Genomic DNA, 23,026 nt, shown 5'->3' with positions numbered 1-23,026 from the left:
CATTATTCATGGCGTGAAATGGTTCCATAAAATTGTAAGATCATAACATATTATGTCAAAAGTTTGAATGTTACCTTCTTCTAAAGGAAAAAGGTTGTGCCAGTTTCCTGCACTTCCTATGGCTTTTGTACCTGTTGTGACAGAGAACCAGTAAAGCCTGTTTCTGTGTAGCAAAATAACATCCAAAGTATGTTTTGAAACTAGGAATGTATCCTAAAAAAAATTCAGGACACTGTGATTTGAATGTTTCAAAAGACAATTTTATCACATAAATGTGGACCAGGGAAACCATACTAATGTGGTTCTTCCACTACTCATTGATGGCTGGACATCATCATCATGATCATAATAAATTTATTTATTTATTTGATTGATTGATTGATTGATTGATTGACTGATTTGATTTTTATACCGCCCATCTGGCAGCCAAGGCCACTCTGGGCGGTTTACAATAATATAAACAGCAACAATAACAAGATTTAGAAGAGCTAATTAATAAAATGTCAGAAATACACAATGAATGAATAACAAGGAACACTGTAAAACATCATAAAATAAAATAAAGATAAAACAGAATAAAAACAAAAATAAACACATAAGAATTAAGGATGTTGTTTAGGGTTTATTCCCCTTTCCTCAACCATCGTTTTCACTAATTTTCACCCATGTCAGGAGATAACAGGGTGGTGAGAGAAAGCACATGGCCACCCTGTACATGTTTTCCACACTCCAGGAAGACAGAAAAGTAGAGTCCTCGAAGTTGAACAAATAAACAAGCAAACTTCACTACTGCTGCAATAAATTCGTTAAGCATCTCAGGACTTGTCGTGACTTACTTCCTTAAAATAGAGGACAACTAGGTCAAACATACTAACTTTTCGTATAACCGTGTAAATTCCCTATTCATAGAATGTAATTGATATTAGGGAGAAAGAATGATTTTTAAAAATCTAGAAACCGGACTTTAATGCCTCTAGAACACTGAGAGCTGAATCTATGCACCCATCAAAATTGGAGTGGGTAAATCCATCGCCTCCACAGACAAGGAAAGGTTTTGCATGAAGAGTTATCTGTCCTGCGCTTCCAGGGAAAGCTTTAGTCACCTGCAATTGAAAACATGTGGGAACAGAAATAGTTCTTACTTATCTTACACAGCATGTGAATAATATATACCTCAAGAAGTGTTAATTGGAAGAAACACTGCCGTAATTTTAGCCATTTGCACTCACCACAACAAACATTTTATGTCTTACTACAACCAACATCTAATGCTCTGCCAGTATTCATTAACATGCTTTATGACTTGGGGATGAAAAGGTAACTAACTTTGCCCAATATACTTGAACTTCTACTGTTGACAAGTTTTGTATTTCCTGCCTTGGATTTATGAATCTTCGTGAACGCTGATACTTGTCCCCAAACAAAAATGAAACACTGAAGTCCTCCTATTCTGCATCCAATCCTCCATCCTTCAATCCCCATTTCCTCTTTTAAGAAACCACATGTCCACTTATCTTCCTTGCTGTTACGCTGGTGGAATAGAAAGAGATCTCTGACCGCATCGTGCATGTGGCATGTCTGGCTTAACTTTGAGCAAGGCACACTAGTAGCACATTATTTCCCCACTTGCCACTGGGGCATCAAACTAAGGTCTGCCAAGGTTTCAAAGTATCTTGCTGATGTGGCTCTGGATCTCTGTTAGTAGGCTGGATGGGAAAACTCGTGCATGCTATTTTACTTCCATTATGTGATGGAGCAAAGCTGGTATGTAAAACTAATAGACAAAACAGATACAGTGGTGCCTCACTTAACAAAATCGCTGTATGACGATGGTCTAAATAGGGTTTTTTCGCTTTGCGATGATCGGTTTTCTGCTTCGGGAACCGATTCTTCCCAAAATGATGTTTTTTAAACAGCTGATCAGCGCTTTCAAAATGGCCACCAGGTGCTTAAAATGGCTCCCCGCTGTGTTTAGGGACAGATTCCTCACTATACAGGCAGCGAAAATGGCCGCTGTATGGAGGATCTTCGCTCGACGGTGAGTTTTTACCCCATTGGAACGCATTGAACGGGTTTCAATGCGTTTTAATGAGTTTTTTAATTTCGTTTTATAATGTTTTCGCTTAATGGTGATTTTCCTGGAATGGATTATCGTCATTAAGCCAGGCACCACTGCATACATTTGAAAAAACCTGCATCACTTGAGTAGCTCACAACTGTATCTCATATAATCATCACCATCATTGTGTGCCATCAAGTCCATTCTGACTTACTGTATGATGACTAGAGATGGGCACGAACATCGGTTTGGAGGTTCATGCTGGTTTGTACGCACAGCACCACAGGTGCCACACACTCACTTCCCCTGCCTCCCTGGCTGGATCCCCCACTCACCAATTAGCACACACTCCTCTCCTCCTCCTCTCTGGCTGTTCAGCCAGTCTCTGGACTTCCCAGATGCCTCCTTGGCTGACTGCCCACTCATTGGTTGAACAGCCGAAAAGTGGAAGATAGGAGTGTGTGCTGGCCGGTGAGTGGATCATTGGCCAGGGAGGCGGAGGTAAGGGAATGCTCAGCACCTGTGTTGCTGTGTGTACAAACTAGCACTAACCTATGAACCGAGGTAGTATTCTCGGAGGCGTTTACGGTCGGGATCCAATAGTTGTTGTACTTTTACTCTTTTTTTTACTTTATTTAGACTTATACCCCGCCCCTCTAGACAAAGTCTACTCGGGGCAGCTTACAGGAGTGATAAAATATAATAGAATAACATACATAATAATACATAATAATAAAACCTACTAACTGATGCATATATACATTATCAAGATGGGATAATTGAAAAACATAGATCAATTAATTGACTGGAGGGAAGGCCTGCCTAAAGAGCCAAGTTTTTAAATGGCTTTTAAAAACGCCCGGCGAGGGAGCCAGGCGGATTTCCATTGGTAGAGTGTTCCACAACACTCTGTTGTAGGTTTTTCAGGCTGTCTGGCTGTGTTCTTGAGGTTTTTCTTCCTAACGTCTCGCCAGTCTCTGTGGCTGGCATCTTCAGAGGACAGGAGAGCACAGGCAGAGTTCTGACTCCTGTCCCCTGAAGATGCCAGGCCACAGAGACTGGCAGAATGTTAGGAAGAAAAACCTCAAGAACACGGCTAGACAGCCCAAAAAACCTGCAACAACTATTAGAGATAGTGTCCATCTCTAATGACAACCCATTTCAGGGTTTTCCTGGTAGAGAATAATCAGAAGTAGCTTACCATTCCCTTCTCTTGGGGGCATCTTGGGACTGTGGAGCTTGCCCAAAGCCACATAGGCTAGCTGTACTTGCAGAAGTCACAGAGGGGAATCAAACTGCCAACCTCTGGGTCAGCAGCCAGATACCTAAACCACTGAGATATCCAGCCAGCTCCATCTCTTATATCAGTTGTAATTCTGCTTATTTTGTTGGGAATCTTTGGCCTGCCAGATATTTTTCCTTACAATTTCCCCTTTTCCTATAGGTCTTCTAAATAAGATATGCTGGGTTGGCCATGTTGAGTGAGGTTGGTGGGAACTGGATCCCAAAGCCATTGGAAAGTCCACATGTTCCTCTCCTTGAATGACAAGTTTCATAGTCTGTGGTAGAGTAAGAATACCTGTTTAAAGAGATACTATCCTTCAGTGTCATTTGCTGTTTGTGAACAAACGTAACACTTTTCACATGTTTCTCTGCTATGGCCAGTTAGATCACAACCTACTTCATTATCACACCTTTACATTTTTTAACACGCTCCTGTTCTCTCACCCAAATATTTAGCCTTCTTCTATGTCATTTTTACCAGCTGACCATGAAGGAAGGGAGCTGGTTTTCAATCTAGTACAATCAATGCAGCCTTGCAGCTATTTTTCCCTATTAGTTTTTTTTTTAAACTGGTGTATAGGTTTGTATATTCTGATTTTTTTTAAACATTAGAAGACTATTTCATGTTCCCAAGAGGCAACAGGACTCATATAGAGAACATAGAAGCGACTGGTATAATCCAAGATATCTAAAACATAAATGTACTACTTTATATAACTTATGGCAAAATAATTCTGTAAATGGTAAAAAATAGCAGCGCAACAAGGCACTCCATGCTTATCTCTTTAACTAGATTTAGTTGGGAGAAGAGAGAAAGAGATTCCTTTTAACATCAATAGACCTGTTTACAGAAGGAGAGTATAATATAAATAAAAAGGAACACAGACTGTGGTTAGTGCCGATGCAAATGGAAATAGCTGTTTACAATGTTTATAGATACGGAATCTGCCTAAGCTTTTAAGAAGGACAGATCTAGAGGGGGAAAAATCAACAGGGAAAAATAGCAACTATCACTTATCAAAATCTTGAGATGAAGGAAATGATACGGAAGTACTTTATCTTGATCTAAGAAGATGGCCATTAAATGTTAGGAATGTTCATGGAAATATAGTAATAAAGCTGGATTACAGCAGAGTGTGTTGTGGGAGGGGAGCAAGTGCCAGCCCTATCTTATTCCTCTCTGGCCTCTGCTTTCTTTGGTTTCTAACTCTTAGCCTACGCCTGCTTCCTGTTTTCTTCCTTCCTTTCCTTCCTCACTCTTTCCTTCCATCTAGATACGGGTAGGAATTTTAGTCCGCTCAGGTCTTTAAAAGGAAAAAGCATAACATGTTGCTTACATTCTGCCCCATAGTGTTTAAAGCACTATTTGGGTGGTTTACACTTTAATTATGCAGGTGACACATTAGCTATGTACGCACTCAATACTGACTTCAGAAGGAAGGAAGACTGAGTGAACCTCGACCTAGCTACCTGGGACTGAAACTGAGTCATGAGCAGCGTTTTTGCTGCAGTATTGCAGTTTAACCACTGTACCACAAGGCACCTGAAAAGATTTCCTTCTGTCCCACCACCCTCACAGGCATAACTGGTCAGGAGACAACAGGAGACAACAAATGGCCTTTGCCAACCAGTAGAAAAACAATGGGAGTAGGCAAACCTAGAATACTCGTATCAAGACTCTCTGTTGCCTTTGACCAATAACTGACAAAAGAATAGGCCATTTTAATGGTAGGTGTTATGCTTCTCCGATGTTATGTTTTAAAATGTTTTTTTTAATTGTGTTAATTTGCTGTTTATTTTAATGTGATAATTAGTAGTGTTTCAATACTGTAATCTTTTGTGGGTTTTAAAAATGTATCCTGATTTTCAAAGCCTCATTGCTGAATTTTTAGCTGCTTTGACCCTGTGATAAAGGAAAAGAAATTATTTTTAAAAATATTATTTAAAAAAATTGAGTTTCAAACATGTATTCACAAATCACATAGAAAGTGGGGCAAACTTCTTTTGAGGGCACCACATTATGCTCCTCCATTTTCTTGGTAAAGGGCTCATGTGTCAGGGCAGAATAAGACATAAGACATAAGAAATTTATTTGTCATTGCACTCACAAGTGGGTGCAACGAAATGAGGTGCTCTTCCCCAAGGTAAAACTGGACAACACCACTACAAAAAAAGTTAAAATATACACAACACTCACCATACAAATATAGATACAAATATAGATATATAGAAATATAGAATAGGTGAAAGATGGCACCATTCGTCCTCAAAGCCAGCATTTTTAGTTATGGCTCTAATGGAAAGGACTTGTGATTAGAACAATCTGAATGTGGAAGAAGGCAAAAGTGACACATTTGTTTATTTCTACTCTCACTCCTTCTTTGCTTGAAATATAGTCTTCCCACTTTGCTCCTTTCTCTTGGCTGTTATTCCTTCCATACATTTTTCCCCTAGATTTACTGTACTTCTTCTCCATTTTAACTTCATGTTTCCATTCACTACCCTTTTTGTTGAATTACTTATCTTAAATAGGCCTGGAAACTGGTGCTTGAAATAACTGGTGAAAGCCATTTAATATAAAAAGGGAAGGGTCCTTTATAGGAAATCCATCTGGAGATGAAAGACATAAGGTTGGCGTGCTATGCTAGTTATATGCTTGTGATTTGTACTGTATCATGCAGAGTGAGGAAGTGAAGCCACCCTAAGAATATCAGTCTGCAGGCATGAGAAAGTGTGATAGGCCAAGACAAAGAAAGATGGTCTGATTATCTGGCAATGCTAGGTCTCCATAGTGAGATGTCATTGCTGTGTTCTCCCATACTGTATCTCCTAGACGGAAAAAAGCACATAGGTATTTTCTCCTAAGGAAAAGTCCCAATCAGAAAATGTAGAATTTGTATACAAATGCTGCATTGTTCAAAGCACTGTCTTCTGTAATTTTTACAATAAACTGTTAGTGGATGAGCATCACTATGCCCGATATTATGGACTGGAGGCTACATCTAGGTGAGGCATGGGTAATGCATACATTATGCCTATTATTTTCAGCATTATGCAGGGTGAACTGCCCACTTCAAGATGCAGATTTGGATGTCATAAAAGGTTAACCTTTTTTTTTTGTTAAAAGCATTGCTGCATTGTTAATGTTAGGGATGAGCATTTCTACTTTATATGTCAAAATAATTTGGCTGGCTTTTGATACTATGCTCCCTGACCTGGATACATGGAGGGTGCCATTTGCTGTTCCATCTCAAGCAGCAAAATGACAGGGGCCAGATCTGACTTTTAACTTTTTTTAAAGACTCAAAAATGAATTCTGATTGCTAATCAGGATGTTTTCAAACAGGCCCACCACTAAACCTCCTGGGCGTGTATTTCTATTCAAACTCCAGGAAAGAAACCTGGTCAGGGAGCACCTCATATTAACTGAAGTTAGTGAACAATTATGTTCATGTTTTTTTCTAGAGCAGAGCATGGAAAATTTACCTTTTCGAAAGGAAGCATGAAGGCAGTGCCTTTGTGTGACGAGCCAACAATGTAATGCACCAAAAATATTTTCATGCCACCGTAATGCTGATTTGGTTTGTAACTAATCAAGGAGGGCTGCTGCTGAAGTGCCCTCAGATGTATGTGTGAATTCGCCCTAGGGCAGTGTAGGGCCATTTGTTTATCACATGCATCATTTAGACCCTTCACCTTCATTGTTACTGTATTCCCAGGATGGCTGACAATTATGATTAAAATAAAAAATTCAGTATGAAAACCCAAGGCAATACAAAAATGAAAACACAGTGAAGACAAAAAGTAGCAACAGACCCAGCAGTTCAAAGAAGAAGAAGAAGAATTCAAGGAGACAAAACAGAATAAAACATTCTTTTGAAGTGCTTGAAAAGGGGAAAAAACGGGAAATAAAAAAAATCTTTGCCTGGTGCTGAAGTGACATTGATTTGGCATAGCATGTCAGTGGTGGGGGGAGACACCAGTAAGATGATTCCTCCTCTGGCCAAATCTCAGAGGAATGAGGCATTTGACAGGCTAATATGCCAAATATCTAGGTCTTGAATCACAGAGGGCATTTAAAGGTAAGTACAAGAATTTTGAACTGCAATGAATTGGGAACCAGTGATGCTTTCTCAACATGGCTGACAAACAATCTTGTTTTGCCACCTGGCATTTGGCCGTCTCATTCAGCACTATCCATTTGCTCATGGTAAACCAACCCGTGCTGTGTGCTCTATGTTTTGAATATATTTTAGCTAGATTGGAGTGCCACAATTGGCCGGCAATATGAAACCCAATACCAAGTGATTACCTTATTTATTGGCCACTATCTCACCTGTTATCCACTGGGTTCAAGGCAACTATCTAACACTCTGCCTTCTGACTAGATCCTCACAGGCTCCCCAGAGGGGAGTTCTAGATTGAGTGATAATTTTACAGGATCACTAAAAGCTACAGACATTATTAGCTTTTCGGTTCTCTAGAATCAGGCAAAGATAGCACAAAATGTTTATGGCAAACAGCACAGGCCTTAGTCTCTAAATCTGCGCCATCTTTATCTGATGCTCCGGAAGACGCAAAAGCTCATCTCATTTGTAACTTTTTAGTAATCCAGTTAGGATTCAGGTGAGGTATTAATCACCTCAGAACTTCATTACATGCAAAGGGTCTTGATCTTTTTCAAATTTAGAAAAAAAATATATGCAGAAAGAAAAGCCAAGTGTTCCTTGTGTTGTGGACAAAAAAAGAAAGAAAAGAAAAGAGAAAGAGAAAAGAAAGAAAAGAGAAAAAAGAAAAAAGAAAAACAAGCCCACTGAAACCTCCTGATGAGCTGACTAGACCAGACCAAACAACTGAACCAAGAGAGCAGGAAAAAGAACAGAAATATATCCAATTCAGGAGAGGAAAAGGGGGAAGACATGTATTGACCAAATGAAGCCACGACAAGAAACATAAAGCAAAAGCAGTTCATCTGTGTGCTCCTTTGCATTTTTCTTTTGCAGCGAAGGGTCCAAAGCTAGAATTAACCATGCAATACAAGCCAGAAAAAACTTTCCCTTCCCCAGGCACCAGCATCTTTTAACCTTTAGCAGGCAGGGAGCACAGCTTAAAAAAAAAAAGGAAAAGGAAAAGAAAAGGAATGATGCTCTCCAGTCCCTTTAAGCCAGCTGTCCTGTATGTGGGCCATTGAGCTTTCTTTAATAATGGAAAGGGATATGCTTTTAGGAAACACTCTGAGACTTGACAGACTGCGCTAGCTTGTTTGCCCGACATGATTCCATCTTTAGCAAATGGACCCATACAAAAAAGCAGTGTCTCTGTAGGGCACAGAGGTACAGTAGATGAGTCATGCAGAGTATTACAGTGACATCTGCTACTGCGGCTATCATTATGGATCCATAAGCCTGCCTGTTTAAAGTCCCTATTTTGAAGAGCAGTTCGGAGGGGGAAGACAAGTTAATGGGGGGGGGGAAGAAATTCTCTCTCTTGAACTGTAAGGCAGTGCCAGACTGCAGATTTTAAAGTGGCAGCTGCAGAAGGGACATGAGGGGCATAGCATCTAGGGCAGTGGCTTGAAGCAAGCTGCTTGTACTGAACCATCGAGTAGGATCAGCCATCCTAATACGTGGTCATGGAATACCTGTTTTAAAGAAATGGACGCTGGATCAAAATTCAGGGCGTGAGAATGCATAATGGACATGGGGAGCTGTGTGTATCCCCCCCTCTGTGAAATCAGAAGACATTTAACTCAACTTTCTAGTTAGAGCAACCCCAAAAGATAGATAACTGTCTGTGCTTGCATCAAAGTCTCTTATTTTTAAGAGGTACGCCCCAAAGTTCAACCAAAATGTATCCTCCTGTAGCTTAAGCCTCTTACATCTAGCCCTGTTCTTTGGTGATGGAGAGAACAAATCTGTTCCTTCTTGTATGTGACAGCCCATCAAGTATCTGGAGTGCATCATCATGACCATTCTCCAGGCTAAACAGAACCATCTTTCCCTTACAGCAGCCACCCTCAACCTTTTTTTAGCCAAGGCCCTTTTAGGTGCTCTTCTCAGGTTCCAGGGCCCCTTGAAAAACAATAATAGAACACCAAAAGACAAGTAGAAAATCCCCTTCTTACATTTTTCAGTCTGTGGCCCCCTTCAAATGTGCCATTCCCCCCTTGTTGAGAACCGATGCTTTACAGAATTTGATTTCCATGTCTTTGAGTATTTTTGTTGCCCTCCTTTCAACCCACTCCATTTTTATGATCTCCAACTTGGATGGAGCAAGGTAGAACTAATACTTCTCACAACTGGCAAACAGTTCTTTTTGAGCAGCCTAAAATCACATTAGTCATTTTTGCAACTGTGTTGAGCTGCTGACTTGATTGGTGATCAAGTGCAATCCAGAGAACTTAAAAAAAAAAAAAACTACTGCCAAGCCAGGTATTCCCAATCTTACAACTATACATGCACATGCCTAAATGAATAAATGTGCATTTGTTTTTACTGAATTTCATTTTGTCAATATCACCAAAGTTTTCCATTCCTTCTTCCAAAAGCTTTATAAAAAATGGCACAACATGGAAATTTAAACTGTGATATATATTATGTGGTGTTTATTTGGGCACTCAATACTCTAAAATGCTAAATTCTGCTGGAACACATCTAGCGCCCTGAGCCATTTTCTTTTGCCACTGACGGCTCTCTTGTTATTACCATTTCTTCTGGGAAATCTAACACTAGTCTTCTTCCTTTCTTGCCTAGCCCTATCAAGTGTCATGGTTTGCTCTCTTCTAGATCAGATGACTATAATTTGCTTTTACATCAGGTTTCCTTTGAAGAGTTCTTCGAAACTACAACTAGAGTGAAATGTGGCTGCCAGCATATTAACTGGGGTTAACCACCAGAGAATGTATGATTATTAATTATGACAGAACTACCTTGGTTGCCAGTTGATTTGGGGACCACGTCTAAATTGGCAACATTAACTTCTGAAGTCCTAAATTGTCTAGGCCCAAGGACACTTAAAAAACTGGACTGGTCTTCTTTACAAAACCACCAAAAGATGTTATGTTTGAAGGAAGGATGGAATCAAGAAGGGATGGAATGAAAGAGATTACATGAGGTAATCAGTTAAGATCATTAAAAAGTAATTATAGAGAAAATAAATATTATCTCTATATTGGTTTTGATATTGTCAAACACCTTGCTTTAGAAGGTTTTGGAAGTCCTTGAAGGGTATCAGAGATTTCTTCTCTCTCTCTCTCTCTCTCTCTCCATATATATGTGTGTGTGTGTGTGTGTGTGTGTGTGTGTGTGTGTGTGTGTGTGTGTGTGTGTGTGTGTGTGTGTGTGTGTGTGTGTGTGTGTGTGTGTGTGTGTGTGTGTGTGTGTGTGTGTGTGTGTGTGTGTGTGTGTGTGTGAGAGAGAGAGAGAGAGAGAGAGAGAGAGAGAGAGAGAGAGAGAGAGAGAGAGAGAGAGAGAGAGAGAGAGATGGTGGTATAAAAGATGGGATAGAGACATTTTAATTTTTAAAAAAGGATAAAATAAAACATAACAGTGGTGTTTTTTTTCTTAAAACAATTTCAGTATCACTAACATTAATTAGTTGAGAGAAAAGGCTGAACAACTGAAATCATTTGGGTTCAGAACTAATTGTTGGAAATAGTTTTTTTAACTTGTGCACGGAAAAGATTGCCCTCTCTTGCGTTTTGGTACGTCATGTGTCTCTGTGTTAATAAGACTAATGGATACAGATGTAGAAAACAATAACAAAATTAAGAGAGTTTTTTAAAAAAAGAACCAAGAGCACCCAAAATGTACAGTAATGTTTCCCACGTGGACTATCCCTGGATTGCTGTTGTCGTTGAGTTGAGTTTTGCCTTTTCTGCATCAAAGATTTGCTTAGAAGTACAATTGAACTACAAATATCAGGTTTACTGCTCTAGTTCCCTTGCATTATGTTTGCCACTAGGAACAGGAAAACACAAAACCTCACCCTTGATAAGAGATCTGCACTTCTTACTAATAACAACTCTGATAAGACCACATTGTCTCAAGCAAAAAAAGAGGGAGGGAAATAGTCCACAAGTTAAAAAGCCATTTTCCTCCTGGGCTTTAACTGGGACTGCATGCGATGAAGAGTTCATTGAGTAAGATGAACTCACTAGAGTCTGAAGAGGGAAGGTAATAGGAATGAACAAAGCAAATGAGGGGTCACCTAAGAGGGCAGGGAGGGAAACCTTTGGCTTCCCAAATGGTGCTCTACTGCCAGCCTCATCATCCCTCATCACTGACATGCTAGCCATAGCTGACGAGAGCTGGCATCCAACCAATTCTGGAAGGCGACAGGTCTTCCAACCTTGTGAAAGGGATTTGGATGGAACAGGAGATGGAACAAGAGTTCAGCTCAAACAGCTGGGCAAGATTCACCTAGACTGCCCGAGTAGCAAGACGGGGAGCTAGCATCAACATCTTCAAGTGTAAGGATGTGTCACTGGAGACCAAAACCAAGATCATTCACACTCTCATATTTCTGATCACCATGTATAGGCATGAAAGCTGGACAGTTAAGAAAGCTGACAGGATCTTCGCAGATACCGTGGGCCACCAGACAGACAAACAAGTGAATCCCAGATCAAATCAAGTCTGAAATAGCTCTGGAGGCAAAAATACTGAAGTTGAGGCTGTCCTACTTTGGATACACCATGAGAAGGCAAGCTTCTCTGGAAAAAGACAATAATGCTGGGAAAGGTGGAAGGAAGCAGGACAAGAGAAAGACCAATTAGGAGATGGGCTGTTGAGGACAGGACATATGAGAGATCACTCACTTATAGGGTCACTGTAAGTGGGAAGTGACTTGACAACACATAACAACAGGGACAGCATAGCTGGTGGGCTGTATGGAGCCCATCTGTATAGTCCCCATATCCCTGTGGACTGCCCCTGCCCCCCCACCAACTATATTGAAATCTATATTTAAGACTATATTAAAACAATTAAACATTTTCAACATTAAAAACAATTCTGAAACACCTTAAAGTCTCTAAATGTAATAAACACAGGATTCCTGGGATTGCTACTTATTGCTCAAAAGCCTGTTTGAAAAGGAAGGTCTTTGTCTCTCTCCCCCTTCCCATGCTAATTAGGTTATGGCTATGGTAGCCAGATGCAAAACAGGCTAGAGTTCCTGTACCATTAATAACGATGTAGAAGAAGCGACTTTCAAATAAAGTGAGAGAAGAAAGTGCCAAAGGGAGCCTGCAGTTGAACATTAAGAAAAACAACAACAGCCATGACTGCAGAACTTCACAACTTTAACACTAATGAGAAACTGAAATAGAGACTTTGTATACCTTGGTTCAATCATCAATCCAAATGGAGACTCCAGCCAAGAAATCAGATGGTGACTGAGACTTGGAAGGGCAGCAATGAAGGCATTAGAAGAGATCATCAAGTGTAAGCATGTGTCACTGGAGACCAAAGCTAAGATCATCAATCACTATGTACAGGTGTGAAAGCTGGACAGTGATGAAGGCCAACAGGAAGAAAACATTGATTTGTTTGAAATACAGTGCTAGAGGAGAGCTTTGTGGATACGCTGAACTCCTAGAAAGACAAATTGGTCCGAGAGCAAACTAAGCCTGAATTATCCCTGGGGCAAAAATGCTGAAGCTGAGGCTGTCCTGCTTTAATCATGAGAAAGAAAGATTCTCTGGAAAACGCAACAATGCTAGGAAAAGTTGAAGGCAGCAGGAAAAGAGGAAAACCAAAGATGAGATGGACTGAATCCCTAAAAGGAAGCCACAGCCTTGAGTTTGCAAGAGCTGAACAAGGCTGCTAAGGACAGGACCTTTTGGGGATTGTTCCTTCATGGGGTCACCATAAGTCGGATCTGACTTGATAGCACAGACCAACAATAGAAGAAGAATTGCAAGAGGTGTAACTTGTATGATGAATTGTATCTGCTGAAATTCCTTTTCCGCCTCTCAAGGGAACAAATATGACCATTCTACTTTAAAACTTGATTGGATAATCTGGGTTGTTTGGCCCTGCTAATGTATCAGCCTTCCTCCCTCAAATACACACACACACACACACACACACACTGGTCCTTCATATTATGGGCAGACACCTGCAAACAAAGGAATTTCAGCATCACTACACATGATTACTTTAAAAAGCAGAAATGTTTTGAATTGATGGTACCTCTGTATTTTCACAGTGTTGGATCCGGCAATATTTTAAAGGCACTGTCAAGACAAGAGTTATGATTTTAAAAGATGTTAGCTTTAGTTTAAAAAAGAATAGCATGACACAGCCATATTGTCTAGGCTGCATGTTGCTCCCATCTCACCACCACAAGACTGTCAAACAAAAATTTTGGACTGGGAAGTCTTGATTGCTGATGCTAATGTTGTCTTATAATTAAACCACAGAATAGAGCAGTGCAGCTGTGCTGCTAAGTAGTATCAATAGAAGTTTGGGAGGACTAATCCCATGTCTTCCCTGGATAATTGTAATGTCTGCATTTTAATCCTGGGATTGTATTTGGCCCATCCAAAGGACATAATGGCTGTACTGAATTAATAAAACAAGGCTAAATCCTGCTTGCAAGGCTCTGGGTTGGGGGAAGAACCCCGGCCATTCCCATTCTGTGCTGTCATGTCAATAGTTGATTGGAATTTTAAAGAAAAAAATGACTGAAAGGTAATTTAGCCACAATCACCATATGGTACTTAAGCATAGGCAATTTTTAGATGGAGCTTTCCTTCTGAGAACACAGTGCAGTTTCATTAATTTCAAACCTGAAGGATCCATGGGTGGACCAGTAAGCTTCTTAGGAATTGGCCACATATACTGTATAACCAGACGTGGATTAATAGGGCAGGAGAAGGGCGAAGACCTCTTCTGTCATTATGACTTCATCTGTGGAAGATATTTAGTGGCATGTGGAAGGGATTCAGATACCATGGAACATATGCCTCCAAATGTTTGGATGAAGACATCCAATTCTTTTTGTTACGGTAAGGAGATTTGGGTATCTGAAATTTAGATATTTGAAATGAGCATAGCTATTTACAATATTGAAATGGGCATAGCTATTTACAATAATACATTGGGCTCCATGATCACTGCAGGTGGTGACAGCAGCCATGAAATTAAAAGACGCCTGCTTCTTGGGAGGAAAGCGATGACAAACCTAGACAGCATCTTAAAAAGCAGAGACCTCACCTTGCCGACAAAGGTCCGCATAGTCAAAGCTATGGCTTTTCCAGTAGCGATGTATGGAAGCGAGAGCTGGACCATAAAGAAGGCTGAATGACGAAGAATTGATGCTTTTGAATTGTGGTGCTGGAGGAGAGTCTTAAGAGTCCGCTGGACTGCAAGGAGATCAAACCTATCCATTCTGAAGGAAATCAACCCTGAGTGCTCACTGGAAGGACAGATCCTAAAGCTGAGGCTCCAATACTTTGGCCATCTCATGAGAAGAGAAGACTCTATGGAAAAGACTCTGATGTTGAGGAAGTGTGAAGGCAAGAGGAGAAGGGGACGACAGAGGGCGAGATGGTTGGACAGTGTCACCGAAGTGACCAACATGAATTTGACCCAACTCCGGGAGGCAGTGGAAGACAGGAGGGCCTGGCGTGCTCTGATCTATGGGGTCACAAAAAGTCAGACACGACTTAATGACTAAACAACAACAATTTACAATATTCTTTGGCTAAAATTAGTTTTTATTTCAGAAAGTATGAAGGAGTATTCTATAACATGATATTTTAAAAAATAAACATGACGAGAGAAGACTATACACATGTGCATATGCAGAACCTGTAGTTTGAGCTAGCCTATGGATGAGCAGAGGGACGTAGTGCCGCTGTGGCCTAAACTGCAGAAGCCTGTGCTGCAGGGTCAGAAGACCAAGCAGTCGTAAGATTGAATCCACGTGATGGAGTGAGCACCCGTCACTTGTCCCAGCTCCCGCCAACCTAGCGGTTCGAAAGCATGCAAATGCAAGTAGATAAATAGGGACCACCTCGGTGGGAAGGTAACGGCGTTCCGTGTCTAAGTCGCCACTGGCCATGTGACCACGGAAGATTGTCTTCGGACAAAACGCTCGCTCTATGGCTTGGAAACGGGGATGAGCACCGCCCCCTAGAGTCGAACACGACTGGACAAAAATTGTCAAGGGGAACCTTTACCTTTACCTTTATGGATGAGCAACTGAGTCCTCCAGAAGTTTTTGGTCTATAATTTCCATCAGTCCTAGCTGGTGGAATACTGAATAGTTAATGGAGACAGATTAAGTGAGCATCAGTCCAAACATCTGGAGGGCAACTGTTGCCCACTCTTGATCTAGCTTGTCACACTGGAGATAAATCCACCACACCATACTAATGTTATCTGATTTCTTCGGAGCAGGATTATTAGCTATCTGTAGGTCACATTGTGGCTTGTCTACATGGGCAAAATACTGCAGCAAATGAGTCTCGACAGGTGCAGTTTGTCCCAAAGAGGGATGCTGGCTTACAAATTTTGGCAACTGCACTGCACAACAGAAGCCCCAGGTCCTTGAAAATGGCTTCTCTCGGCTTCGTAGCAAAGAAAGCCTTATAGGTTTGTTCCTCACTGCATCTTTGCCTCTGGAGCTGTCCCATTATCCCTAATATTTAAAGCTAATAAAAGAATTAATTATGTATAGGCTTTCAAGCCAAGAGCCTCTGAACTCTTACACAGTGTTGTATCCTGCAATAAACCCCAATTCAGGACTCCTATGGAGATCACACAAGTACAGAAGGCCAGTCAAAAGGCAGGGATCTCAGCAAATTCAGCCTTCCATCAGGTGAAAGGAAAGGAACAGTGCTGACTCAAGTATTTTTCTCTCCCTGTGCACAGGTCCTTGATCATATAGCTTCTTTAAAAGCAGGAATTCCTTAAGCGCTGAAAGAGGACTGATTGTCACAACACAATTTTGGTCTCCTGTATTTCACATTTAGTTTGCTTTGTGACTGGTCACTGGGAGGTAAATGTGGGCTTTGTTTCCAAGCCCAATTATTTAGGCATAAAGCTCTGCACCAACATATTTGGCAAGAGACAAAGTTTCTTTAAATGTGCGCAGCTAAGAACCGCACTCGGGTCAACAATCTGTAAGTATTTTTAACAGATTTTGTCCACACAATGCCCTAATTAATCAGCATTCTCTCCCATCATTTACTTTGACCCTGATTTTGGCTCAGTCTGCAGTTCAAGAGGGGCCTATTCGCGCATGACTTTTGTAGGTAGCGGATAACAAAAACTGCCTTACATTAAGTCAGTCAAGTGGTCTGTCCAGCTTGGGACAGTCTGTGCTGACTGGGATGTGTTTTTTGGATTTTCAGGCAGGGGACAAACGAAGGTCTACCTGAAAATGCCAAGGATTTAACTTGGGTGCTTCTGTGCCCAGAAGATGTGCTCAGTCATGGAAGGTCAAGTGAGAAGTGCCAGTGAATGCATCTTTGGATTTAAGTTCTCTCTTTTAAATACAGAAATAGGAAACACTGAACTGGAATTAAATAATATTTATCAGATGCACAGTGGGCAAGAAGAGAGAGCCGTAGATTTTTTTCCACTTCTTACCATCTTTTTAAAAACTTCTCCCCTCAGAAACTGCACTAGAAGGAAATCTTGCATTAATCACAATGGAGGATTTCCCTCCAAAGCAAGCAGCTTCTTCAGAGGAACCATATTTATTCACCAGGATCACAACAGATGAGGAAAGGGTCACCCCTTTGCTTCCTGTATTCTCAGTAGTTATACTCCCCTACACCATGATCATCTACACTTTGCTTTTGGACCATTTAATGGGACAAATTTTGTCCTGAGCCACCCATCTAAGGCATGACAAAGTCCACCCCGAAGTGCAGGGCCTAGGAGCGCAGGGCTCTAAGAGTACACCTCAAGGATGAATATGCCAAACATGTCAACACAAACCCATTCATCAATTAGGCACTCTTGTCAAGGAATCAGGACTGGTGGATAGTGGCAGGCCCTGAATTTTACTTCCTGTAATATGTGAAGCAGCCCTAAGAGTCACAACTGTTGTGTTGAGCTGTACAAGTCTCTCTCAGAGCTCCATGGGTTATAAATACCATGCCCCTAATTTCAGCTAGCTATTACAGTGTAGACATTGTGGGTATTACAGTAGCACGAATGATGTATTATAAGAACCACAATAAACCTAATTAACAACCTGGTGTTTTTATCTTTGTAATTAAATCTAGCTGCCATAATGATAGCCATGCTGGAAATCCTGCCGCTGCCACTGCTGCTATCATATTATGATCAACACAGATTTCCTTATGGTAGTTTTAACCTCTGGTCCTCAGACAGTTTCCTGCTGGGTTGCACACTGCTTCCTGCCACTCGACAGCAAGAGGGGTATTTAATCTTTCATCTGTTGAGGTGAAAACTCTGTAGCCCCTTTCTCCTGGTCACAAAGCAAATCCTAATGTCGTACAACCAGAATTAGGCCCTCCCCTTGGTAGATGAGAGATGAAATTGGTGAAGCTAATGGGTGAATCTCACTTCACTGAACGGTTAAGTTGTTGTGCTCATTTTTAAAAGCAGTGCTGAGGCTTATGTAGCCTTCCAGGCATTTTTGGAGTACAACTCATATCAGACCTCTCCACGGGGTATTCCACCTATGACTGATGGGAACACCACACATTTTCCACCCTTGCTTTACAATATGGTTTGTATGTATGGTGGTGGTAAGGGTATTTAAGAACAAGAAACAAGCTCATCTCATAATACAGGGGCAGAAAACCTTTGGCCTTCCAGATGTTTTGGATTCCAACCCCCTTAACCAGCACAGCCTATGGCAAGGGAAAATGGGAGTTGGATTCATTGTGGTTGTTTCATTATAGGGTTCAGTTCTGTACTGATTAGGGCGATGAATCTTTACTACCAGCAGGCAGCTGAGGCTAATGGAGCTGGGATTTCATTGATATATAGAGGAAGCTCACAAGTTCCTCAACTCTGCATTACAGGGAGGGGGCAGAACTAAGTATCAGGGGCATTCTCTACCACAATGTTTAATTAGATGCTAGATACAGTGGTGCCTCGCTTTATGATTGCCCCGCATTATGGTGAATCCGCTTAACGACAATTTTTGCGATCGGAATTCAAAATGGCCACCAGATGATTAAAATGGCTCCCCGCTGTGTTTAGGGACAGATTCCTCACTATACAGGCAGTGAAAATGGCCGCCGTATGGAGGATCTTCGCTGGACGGTGTTTTTACCCCACTGGAATGCATTGAATGAGTTTCAATGCATTTCAATGGGGTTTTTATTTTCGCTTTACGATGTTTTCGCTTAACAGCGATTTTCCTGGAACGGATTATCGTCGTTAAGCGAGGCACCACTATATTTTTTAAAAGGTTGTCAAGCAACTGGCTTTAAGTAAACATTTTACATGGGTGTCCATGTTCATTTCTGTCAGGGCAATTAAAAATAAAGGAAGCATTATCTGAGACATGCACATTATTTTCAAAACATCTGCTTAAAATGGATCCATTTCATGGTTGTATCACAAATTTTATGGTGCAGTTTGTTTATGGGAAGACTCAGAACAGGGAGGAAGTTGTTAAAAAAACAGGAGATTGAGCGAGAGAGAGAGAGAGAGGGAGAGCAAGAGGGAGAGGGGGGCACTCTTCCTTGCTACTGGGACAATGTGTCCTACATTTGCTAATCAGCTATATAATACTCTCCTTCTCCATTACTCCTCCAGGGCAAAAATGTCTAGTCAAGGTTGAATAGCAGGGCTTCACTAGGCAAGATACTAATTCCATATATGGAAGCAGTACACACTTAAGATGGTAAGTTTATCGGCTTCTTCTTCTAAACAAACAAACAAACAAACAAACAAACAAACAAACAAACAAACAAGACTATGCCTCAGCAATTTGACAGATTAGCTTTTTTTTGTTTTGTAATGGTCAGTTAGCCTTGTTTGCATTCCTGATATCTCAGGCACTCAAACTGAAATTGCTGAGTTGTCTGGAGGGACAATAGTATAAGAAGAGGAGAAGACATTGAGGATGATGATGAGGACAATGGAGCATCAAAGCTGATCCCATCTTACAGTGACCATCCCAGGGATTTCCGTATAAGGTAGTAAAAAATGGTCTACAGCCCCTCCCTCTGGTAATGTTCTAGGACACTCATCGGCTACATATTAACTCCATTAGCCACACATACTCCAGGTGTTCATGGCTGGCCTCTCTCTTGGGAGGCACACTAAAGATGCAAAGTTGTGGTCCCTGCAGACAGATGCTCCAACCCACTCAGTCACACCACCTCTAAAAAACAAAAACACCAGTTGCCTTAACATGTGATTTGACCCACAAATGTGGTTTGCACGCCTACCAGTTTCCTAGCTAGAGGAACCAGGAGTAGGGGTGGATTGGGGGTTGTATATGCAGAAACAAAATACACAGCAAACCAAAACAGTGACAGCCTCTGTCTCTCTATTCAATACATTTGGCCAGTAACTGTCCCGCAGTATCCAGCCGTTGTGTAGTATAATGAAGAACTGACCAAATATAAAGTGGAATTAATTATAAATCATTGACTTTCTGTGTCTAGGTTTTCATACTGTAATAGTAATGGAGCAGATGCAAGAACTTCCTTTGTGATCAGCCTGACTAACTTTATTGCTGTCAATGATAAAACTGCAGCACACAATACCAACCACCTGAGATACTTTTGCCCAAAGAATAAACTGGCCTTAGACTAAGCCACTCATGGAGAATATGTAGTCCAGTTTTGCATGCCTTCAGGGAATCTAAATTTATCCATTCTACCTGTAAGAAATGTTCTGTAGCCCTCCTACTCTAATTATGCTTAATGTGGGGACCCAGACTAACCTAGGGACCCATGGTTGTTACCGCACTGGAAGTCCCATACAGGGAGCCATTGGGCAGGCTCCCAACCAAATGATGGCTCCTCATGGGCTCTTGGGCTGTGCAAGAAGCCACAGTTTTTGGTTCCTTCTGGCCAGCTCCCTACTGGCAGCCGTATGAGGATGCGAAAACTTTCGGTCGGTGGATCTGAAGGGAGCAGGCTTAGCTCCAGTCTACCAGTCCCACATATTAAGTGGAAGTGCTCTGTACAGTACTCCTTGGCAGTCTTCATCAGAGAACTCAGCTGGGGTTTGCATGCATTTTGCAACACCCCCCCCCCCATTCTTCAACTCACTAAAAGATCTACAAGTAGTCTCCCATTCAGAAACTGACCAGACCTGAAATAGCTTAAGTAAAGTGACTGTATGATGTACTCTCAGATCATGCCCTGTTACCAAGTGATTCACGAATGATGAGGGGCCAAATGCAGAAGACAATAGGACTTCTGCAGATTTTGTAGCTATGCAGAACAAAACGGGACTGACAGCAGGGTTGTGGCACTGACTCTGGTTTTTATTACTTATTCCTCTCCTGCTGGAGTTGGATGTCACCTCAGGTAGACTAACTTTCCATGTGGCGCCTCTAAACAGTGTTGTTACCAAATCAGCCTTCAACTCCCTCAGTAACAATTTCCCTTCTCTGTTCAACACCCTCTTCCCGTTTATTTTACCTCAAATGATTAGCTGCACTTCATGTGGTTTGTGATTTTTTTGGCTTTTATTCATTCTTCTTCACTAGTCAGCCCCTCAATCCAAGAAATTCTTAGCATTCTGCAATTACTGTGTATTTCAAATGCTTCTATTTTTTTAAAAAAAATAATTGCTAATATTAAAGAGTGTATTTCTACGAATGCACAGCAGTGTACACCTCACATTCTCAAGGCCAATTCTAAGTTTTTGTTCCATGTTACATTCTTCATCCTAAAGAAACTGCTCCAGGCCACCACTGTTCTGACTTCTATTGTGTGTCTCTGATCTCATTATTCACACCACCAGAGTTCAAAGTACTGACATCTGCCAAAATGCTCCACACTTTCCTTTCGGATCGTCAAGTGCTTGCTTTCCTCTGATTACCATGAACTCGGATTTCTTAAAATTCACTTTCAGACAACCTGCTTGTTATTTACTTCAGTAACTTTACTGAGTAATCTTTGCAGACCATCTAAACTTTTTCCTAGTAATACTGCATTGAATACATACTACATATGGTTGATAAGCTCTCCATTGATGAGGCTATCAGCGGAATCAGGAACTGTTTCTCTGAGGATGTTCTTGTAAGACAAGTTGACTAGCAGTGGTGAGTTATAATCCTCTTTCTGTCTCTATGACCTGTGTTACCTGATCTTCAAGTTTCACTGCATGGGTTTGCTTTGTTTTGCAAATAAAGATTGCCTGTTGTATGGCTATCTCTTAAATTAAGGCCTTTCTTTAAAAACAAGTCAGTTTACCATCCTAGAGAACTGAGCTTGAATCCCTGCTTGGCCATGGAAACTCTCTCTCTCTCTCTCTCTCTCTCTCTCTCTCTCTCTCTCTCTCTCTGTGTGTGTGTGTGTGTGTGTGTGTGTGTGTGTGTGTGTGTGTGTGTGTGTAACTGGTAAAACCATTCCTGAAATACTATCTCACTTATCCTGAATGTGCATTGTGTGTACAGAAAGTGTATATATACACAGTGATTTAATGTATTCATTTCACACTATAATTTTATCTCCCACTTTTTTAAATGTACGTTTGCTCCTTCCTTGGCCTTTCAGGAACAGAAAAGGAGTGGTAGATCTCTCATTTTCTATTTCTGCACACTGGACCACCTTTTGCCTTGTGTTCTCCAATTTTATTTTGGATGCTCTTCTACAATATTCTACCTTTGCCCTCTTTTATCCCTTTACAGCAGTTGTCCCCAACCTTTTTTGAACTGCAGACTGGTTCAGCTGGTGGGGGCGCATTGTTGTCCATGTGTGTGTGGGCGAGGTGTGTGTGCATCTGTATGTGCAGAGGCGGGGCATCCATGCATGGGTGGGGCGTGCGTGCGTTCATGTGCGGGCCCCATGCGTCCATGGGGTGTGCTTGCGTCTGTGCGTCCATGGGTACGGCATGCGTGTGTTGGTGCATATATGTGGGGAGGGCGTACATGGGGTGGTGGTGGGAGATCCGTCTCCGTGGCCTGGTCCTGCCAAGGCCATGGCATGATCGGGACCCCTGCTTTGCAGTATCTCTAACATTATGTCTGTCATTCACTTTTTTCCTTTATATTTCCACTCGTAAGATCACATCTGCCACCTCTACAAACTGCATTTATATCTGTACAATTTGCAGTTTTATGAACCCCTTCACGAAGTCCCTTCTTAAACAGTATATATTATTAGATCACATAGCTGTTTAGCTTCTGTTTTTTATCTGCTTTTACCTTTTTGCCATTTCTTTGATTTACAGTAACTCATAGGGACAACAAAATTATAATCTGAATTCTCATCAGGGTTGGGATAACTCCTCAGTCATTTTACACTGCTTAGGTGTCTCTGATTAACTCAGAAGCCATCCATGTGTTTTCTTATGACATTGCTGCCAATGCTGTCTTGTGGGGATTTCTATGCATGCAGTCCCCTTGATGGTAATATGGATGTGGTGGAGTTGTCTACAAATTCTCTTCCTTCAGGAAACTGTAGCACGTGTCTCCCACATTTATTTTTTCTTCACAGTACCTATCCTGCCTGCAGACTCCTTCCTATCTTAGCAATAAAATCTCTCATTATGAAAT

At 41.3% G+C, this 23,026-nt stretch overlaps 1 protein-coding gene across 4 annotated transcripts in view; it reads right to left on the bottom strand.

Annotated features, from left to right (window-relative positions):
* RNLS (renalase, FAD dependent amine oxidase) overlaps positions 1 to 23,026 on the bottom strand; it is a 291,960-nt gene that overhangs the window by 145,145 nt on the left and 123,789 nt on the right. The window contains exon 7 of one of the 4 annotated variants that reach the window (XM_020801292.3): positions 338 to 1,103. The exons of the other annotated variants lie outside the window; for them this stretch is intronic. Within the exon in view, the coding sequence (XP_020656951.3) occupies positions 951 to 1,103 (153 nt within the window). The 3' untranslated portion in view covers positions 338 to 950. Of the gene's footprint in view, positions 1 to 337; positions 1,104 to 23,026 lie in introns of those variants that run through there. 4 annotated transcript variants of the gene reach the window in all.

This window comes from Pogona vitticeps, chromosome 3, assembly GCF_051106095.1.
Source record: "Pogona vitticeps strain Pit_001003342236 chromosome 3, PviZW2.1, whole genome shotgun sequence".
NCBI classification, from domain to species: domain Eukaryota; kingdom Metazoa; phylum Chordata; class Lepidosauria; order Squamata; family Agamidae; genus Pogona; species Pogona vitticeps.
This window is presented reverse-complemented; position numbering and strand designations above follow the sequence as displayed.